The following is a 7,508-nucleotide window of genomic DNA, read 5'->3' as shown; positions in this document are numbered from 1 at the left end:
AAAATCTTTGGAAACAATATCCCTACCTGGAACTTGGCCTTCCAAGAACGACTCTCAATAAACCTTAATTTAATCAATTAAAATTTAAAGCAACATTTAGATTGGAAGATTGGAAGAATACTTTAAATCAATTACTTTCTTTCAAGTCCAAGAAAATATAAAATAAGCTATTTATTTCCTTGTTTGATTTGCTTTTTGTTTTCTTCTTCTTCATTTCAGCTTTGTAGATTAGAAGTAAAACCAGGCTTACATTTACTGGAAAATTATTATCATCTCTTCTGATTGGGAACTTACCCTCAAAGAGGTTTGCTTGCAGGGGGATTAAAGAAATGAGCTCATGCTATGGAGTGTGTTCATTCTGGGTACAATAAATGTTTGAGAAAGTTAAACCAAATAAAGATCAGATCAAAAAGAGACAAAGAGATTTATAGCTTCATGGTTTATGGTTAGCTTGATATTTGATTTCTGTACTAAATATTCTCTTATTTCTTTAAGGCCAATGCAATTTTTTTTAAGAAATCACTGAAGGCTTGTCTCACTTGTTTGTTTCTAAGAGTGTAAATGAATGGGTTCAACATAGGAGCAATGGATGTCATTAGCACTGTCACACCCTTATTCATAGCCACCGATTCCTTTGCTGAAGGCTTGATGTAGATAAAGATGCAGCTTCCGTAGGTGATGGAAACCACAATCATGTGAGAAGAACAGGTAGAAAAGGCCCTTTTCCTTTGTTGGGCAGAGGGGAATTTTAGAATGGTCTTGATGATGTGTGTGTAGGACAGAACAACACACACAAGCGTCAGAATGAAGGTCAGCACAGCACAGACAATAACCAGCTGCTCTATGAGCCACGTGTCTGAGCATGAAATCTTCAGGACAGGAGACGCTTCACAGTAATAATAATCAATGACATTTGAGTCACAGAATTTTAAATTTATAAAAAAAGTAAGTGGTGGCAATATGATCAGCAAGCCAGCCGTCCAACAACAGAGGACAAGCCTCTTGCAGACTCTGCTGCTCATGATGGTCACATAATGCAGGGGTTTGCAGATGGCCACATAGCGGTCATAGGACATGACAGCCAAGAAAAAAAATTCTGTTACTCCAAAGACGTCTGTAAAAAAAGCTTGAATGAGACAAGCGGTATATGTAATTGACCTGTCACCTGTTGCTATGTTGTATAAATATCTAGGGACGCAAGCAGATGTAAATAAAATTTCTAATAAGGCAAAATTCTGTAGGAAAAAGTACATGGGTGTTTTAAGGTGGAAGTCCACTAAAGTGAGGGTTATGATGGTCAGATTCCCAGTGATACTCAATATGTAAGTGAAAAATACAAACATAAAAACTGGAATTTGAAGTTTAGGGTCATCAGTTAGTCCTAGCAGGATGAAAGTTGTTATTGTATGGTTTTTCATCGCTGAATTTTATTCAATTTTACATAAAATTTAAATATATCTCATTTGAATAGAGTGGCATCACAGCCAGGTAGCAATAAACAGTGAGTACTAGAGACAGCAAACTAATTTATGTAGAGTTTGCTCTATAAATTAGTAATTGATATTACCAGTGCTCTGTTGGCCTTTGCCATTCAACTGTTTATTTTATTGTTTTGGCAGTTTCGTGATAGACTTTAAAACATCTTTAAAAAAATTGTTCTACCATCCCATGTTCCTTTTTTATTTCGCAGTTTTATTCTATACCCAAGACTAAATTTTCTCATGTGGGCGGATTACACCTATGATGTGTTATGATTCAACACAAATTATGATTTGTTCTTATGTCTAAGATTTCTTTTTTCAAAGGTGAATATTTAAGTTTAATAATTTATTTCATGTCTTTCTATGAAGATTTGGTCATGATAAAATGTAAATATGTCACAACTAATCTGAGCTTCATGTACAAGTTCTGTTGATCACTGTAAGTTGTATCTGATCACATTTACCATTATAATCAAATGTCTCTATGTTGTTTTGTTTTATTTTTTAACATGTAACTTAAACATTGTTGGATGACTCTTCTAACTCTCCTTATGTTTTTCTCCTAGTGTGTAATTTACACTCGATATCCACTGGATGTACAATACAGAGAGTATTTTAATGCGCAGTTTAGTTGTCACATATGAAATGTTTGGCCCAAAGATGTACATCTGGGGGAAAAAAAAAGAAAATATGTCTTTTATGCTTTCATTCTATTTAAAGTATGGAAACTCTAAAACCTTTCTATCAGTATTACTAAGTTCAAAGTCAAATTTAAAATACTAAATATATTCTCTAAACGTATGTTTTTGTTGTCTCTCTCAGTCTTAGCCGTAGTGGCAGCACTATGGAGATTAAGAGCAGATCTTCTGTAGCAAGATCTCTATTGTTAGCTACCTGCCTTTCTGCCTATGTCTGTATGACCTTTGGCAAGATTTCCATCCTGTCAGGCCTTCAGTTCCTTTATCTGTAAAATCAGGAGATAATGATAGTATCTATCTTATGCAGCTAAAATGATTAGAAAAGATGGTATATTTATAATAAAATCTGATGCATGGTATGTACTTCATATATGGCGGCTTTTTTTTTCTGGATTCTTATAGGTGATTCATGTGATATGAATTCAAAACCACGAAATCACAAGTGAGGCTTATGCTCTGTGTTATGCCTATGTTTATCTTTCTACTCCATGTTCCTTATAGTAATAAGAATGAATTCTATTTGTAGATAATTTACTGTGTGATAGTTCTTGTAGTAAGCACTGCACATTGATTATCTGTCTGAAAAAACAATCCTCTCCTTCTCCTCCCACATAACCATCTTTACTTCCCAGTCTCCCAAACTATCAGATACAACTAACATTTGTGAATTTCACTTTCAGCAGCACTTCTACTGGAAAGTCTTTTGAAACTCCTGTCTATGTTAACTGGTCCTCATTTGTGCTCCCATAACAAATAATTGTTACTTCCATTTTAGCACTTCCTATGTGAAAGTGAGTTTTTGCAATCAGGGACTCTTGTCTTTTTTACTGGGATAGTTACAGAACTAACAATCCTAGACTTATTGTCAATGATAAGGCATATTATTATGTAAATACATATATTTCTTATTCTTTGTCCTACACATTTAAACTTATCTTCTATCCTACTGGGTTTCATCTTGAAACTTTGTCATTGATTTTACTTACTTAAATTTTCTATGTACCCATATTTAACATTGCGGATTTTTTTTTTTTTTTGCATTTGAAACAATAGTTTTGCTAATGAATAAAGTCATGCATACCATGCAACAATCACCTCTTTGCTTATGTTATTACCTTCCATGCTGGTCAATCTGTTAAATGGCATCTCTTCTTGCTTTAGCTGTCAAGCAGATAAATAATCGTATCTTTCTTGGTGGTTAATTTTTGCTTTCTTGAGGAAATCTGTCAGTAAGATATTTAAACTAGAGGTGATGGAATTTGCATATCTAAATATATAATTTTTTCACATGCTATTCATCTTAAAACATATTAATATTTTACATCTCTATAAGATAAACACACTTAATTTAATTCTACTTAATTTCAATTCACTGTATTTGTGTAAGTCCAGTTTCTAAATCCCTCTTTATATTTGTAAGTTCTTATTATTTCAAAATTTCACCTATGTTGAAATAGTTTTATGAATGTACCACAAGTTTTAAGTCAATTTCCAACACACGTTTATGTATCTGTTTTCTACGATTGTTACAATGTCTGCAAAAGCATCTTTTTATAAACATTATTGAATAATTTCATAATAATTCTGGAAAACAAAATCTTAAGGAAAACAAAGATAGTAATTTAGGACTTCTGTATACATTCACCAAGGTATGATTTATAAACTTTGTATCATACTTTTCTTCAACTCACTGACAGTGTCACAGTGTGACAGTGACTGTAATGAATCACGTACCTTTTTCTAAGATTATTGACAATTTTTTGCTATAGGTTTTGGTGCCATTGAGTCCCACTTCACACTTGACACTATGAAATATTCATCTATTCAGTCTACATTTAAGGTTTTCATCTTTGTCTTATGCGGATAAAGACTTTTCTCCAAAAAACTTACCATTTTTGTTTCTTTAGTGCATATTTAATTGACTGATTGGTTGATTGATTGATTCATTTATTACCTATTTTGCTGCTCTTTTTTTAATTAAAAACCCTAAGAAGGCATTCCAGATTTGAGTCTATTGTGTAAATAAATAGAAAGCAATTTGCTTTTCAATTCTGTAGCAAAACTCACTTAACTTGGTGCATGATTGGTTGTCATTTGTTCCTTTAAAACAGTCAGTTCCTTCAGAGATTAGAGTAGGATCATCTCTCACTGTATGATTAGTTACTATAGTTAAACCTCAGCATTTACTGTCACTTCATTGGAAAAGAGAGATGATAGTGATTTTTTTGAAGACACTAACATTCCTAGGAACTGTAGAGACACAACATATTAACTCCAATAGATTATTTTAACTTAAAGGAATGATACTCTGTTCAGCCTTCCTAACTTCCTTAATCCATTACTACTCAACCCAGTGGCTCCTAGAGCTTTACATGGTAACATGCTCTTTTCTGCAACCTCAGGGTGGTAGCACTTGTTCCAAAATATTCTCTATTTATTCCATTCGTTAATGCTAGTTTTCAAGAGGTAACGTTTAAGAAAATAGTTTGCAACTTTCAAAGATTTTTATATTTCAAAAAGTATAAGGATAACTAATTTTGCCAACATTATGTTATAAATTGTCATACTGGGCAATATTAATGTAAATACACATTTTTTTTCTCTTAAAGAGGAAAGTGAGGGTGTGGCAGAGATAACTTCTCTGCATATAAATTCACATAATCTTTATGTAAACTGTAAAAAGCAGCATTCAAAATTATAACTCAGAAAAACTTGTGGATCTTTATACAATAATTCAAATATTAATTACATCTGATTTTAGTAAATCATGTGCAATGAGCTTCTCAGAAAAAAATCAACCTATAGGTTTTCCCAGGATGAAAGTATATAAAATGACTATTGTACTTACTCTTCTGAGAGTTAATAATAGCTTCAGTTGATTCTTTAACAACCAGCATCCTATGGGCTCATTTGAGAAAGAGGATCTCTTAGAAAATGTTTGTGTGGAATTTACTTTGCTCTCAGCTTATGACTCCACTTACCCTGATGGGTGCTCTGGGAAGGCCTAGGACTCTAAATTTTTTCATCTCCAACACCCTGAGAAGATTTTCAAACTAAGAGCTTTATGCTTAGGAAATATTTTCTAGCTCCCTCTTGGCTGAAAGTAAAATATAGTTCGACTATGTCCCTCTCTTGCTTAGAAATCATTGATATGATGTCTTCTCTGGATAGAGTAAGAGGCTTTTACACCATTAAGATTTATATCTGATTTATTTGCTAAACCTCAAACTAAATAATAAACAACTGGGTCCTTGGTGATTCAGGTTCAAATGTCACTAATGAGCCACCTTTCTAATGAACCTAGTCAAAAACCCTGAAAGATGCAGCAGAAGAGGCAGTGTCCTTAGAGACACTAATGTACAATAATATCAACAGGCACAGGTTACAACAAAATAGTAAAAAATCAGATGGTCAAGAATTAATCTGTTTTTCCTGTTTCCCATCTATGGAAGCTGAAACATTACATACAACTCTATCTCACTTTCTCCTTTTCCTCAACCATTTAGAAATTTAAAAAAATTAAAAGAATTAGAAAACTCAAAGCAAGTAATAATTTTTAATACTTTAAAGAAATACACGAATATTTATGAATACTTAAAAGATAAAAATACTATTTCTATCTTCCTTTTTCAGTACTTCTGAATGTATGGCCATACATTAATCATGTAAAGATAATATCTTTTTCTAAAATTTAAATTTATTTAGGTAATAACATTATATAAATTTCAGGTATACAGCTTTATAATATAACACCTATATAATCTATTGTATACTCACCACCTGAGGTCTAGTCTCCTTCTGTCGCCTTGTATTTGACCCTCCTTTACTCTCTTTATCCTGATTCATGTAACGATATATTTTCCTTTCACAATGCACTTTTTTATGGATGCTATCATATATAATTTTTACATTAAGATACTTAGATTTCTTTTATACAATAAATAATCGTTTGGTTGATCACTGCTGCTTTTCATTCTCCATATTATTTTCTATTGAATTTTATAGTATATGCTCTAGTAATTTCTTGAGATGTGGGTTGTAAATGGTAATTTTTCTTTCATCTTAGATATTGGAGGGAGGGAAGAAAAGAAAGAGAGAGAGGTGATTTTATAATATAGATTCAAAGCATATAAAGCAAAATGACAGAACTAAAAGAAAAAATAAACATTCTTAGAGATTTTAACACAACTTTCTCAGTTATGACAAGAGAAACAAACCAAAAATAAGAATGGAGATGATCCGAATAACTTGAAATTATGTATACACTCAAACACAAATTCTCAAATTGCTGATTATACGTTCTTTGCAAGTGTCTATATAACATTTACTAAAAGAGTCCATATGCAAAGCAATAATGAAAGTCTCAATAATTTACAAAGAATTAAAATATTACAGAATACAGTTTCTGACTATAGTGGAATCATTGTTTGAAGGATTACTTTAAAAGTAAAATCATTAGTACAAAGAAATTACATGTAACTGAAGTTTTAGGCCATGACTACTTCACTTCCTGCTATCAGGGATAACTTTAAATCATGAAGAGTTGCTGTTTATTATTTTTATCTTTAAAAATAACAAGATTTCTTTACTCCATAGTAAAATGTGTACAAATTCATTGATTACGTTTATTGAGAACCAATGGAAAAGTATAAGAAAGGAAAATCTTTTAGTCACATTACACTCAGCCCATCCTTATTAATATCTTATTGTATTTATTTATAAACTGTTTGTACCTATGTAATTATGTAATGCTGTTATTTATATTTTATAAAATTAATATTATCTTATAAATATCATTTGATGTTTTCCTCACTTAACCTCACTTTATCCATTCAACAGTTTCTAAAGTACTTACAATGTATTTTTCTCATGTCATTAAACAGTGTTCAGAAACACAATTTTAGTTGCTCTTTATATCCCATCATGTAAGGAAGAAAATTATAAAGTTAATACTGCTAACATTGAACATCAAGGTTGCTTCCATTTATTATATAATAATCTCTTAGTAGCATTCTTGTATGTAAATCTTTTTGTCTTCACTCGATTAATCTCACTTTTAAGAATTAGTCAAACAAGAAATATTGAATAAAGGGCTTTCCATACTTATTGATAAATTAGTCTTTTAGAAAATGTGTCCCACCCCATAATCCCTAACCCTTGGAGATTTTGGAGTTATTATTTGGGAGATGATTTTTGATATATTTAACTAACAAAATAATTCTAATGGATAATTGTTTCACTGGTATTTTTCTTATAAGTAAGGTAGGAACACCACTTTATTTTAAGTCATATCCCTACAAAATCATCATCATTGTATTTTGCTGACCTT

At 31.6% G+C, this 7,508-nt stretch overlaps 1 protein-coding gene across 1 annotated transcript; it reads right to left on the bottom strand.

Moving 5' to 3' along the window:
- Positions 1-482: 482 nt before the first annotated feature.
- On the bottom strand, positions 483-1,418 carry LOC102885424 (olfactory receptor 6C2-like). Its single transcript, XM_015588440.1, has one exon. It carries the CDS (start codon positions 1,416-1,418, stop codon positions 483-485), a length of 936 nt encoding a protein of 311 aa, XP_015443926.1.
- Between the last annotated feature and the right edge of the window lie 6,090 nt (positions 1,419-7,508).

The sequence above is a fragment of the Pteropus alecto genome, unplaced genomic scaffold, assembly GCF_000325575.1.
Source record: "Pteropus alecto unplaced genomic scaffold, ASM32557v1 scaffold624, whole genome shotgun sequence".
Lineage (NCBI taxonomy): Eukaryota > Metazoa > Chordata > Mammalia > Chiroptera > Pteropodidae > Pteropus > Pteropus alecto.
Note: the sequence above shows the minus strand (reverse complement) of the source record. Positions and strands in the feature narration are given on the sequence as shown.

Bases quoted from the DNA above. Each gene is read 5' to 3' on its own strand.
- LOC102885424 (XM_015588440.1), bottom strand. From the start codon at position 1,418: ATGAAAAACCATACAATAACAACTTTCATCCTGCTAGGACTAACTGAT.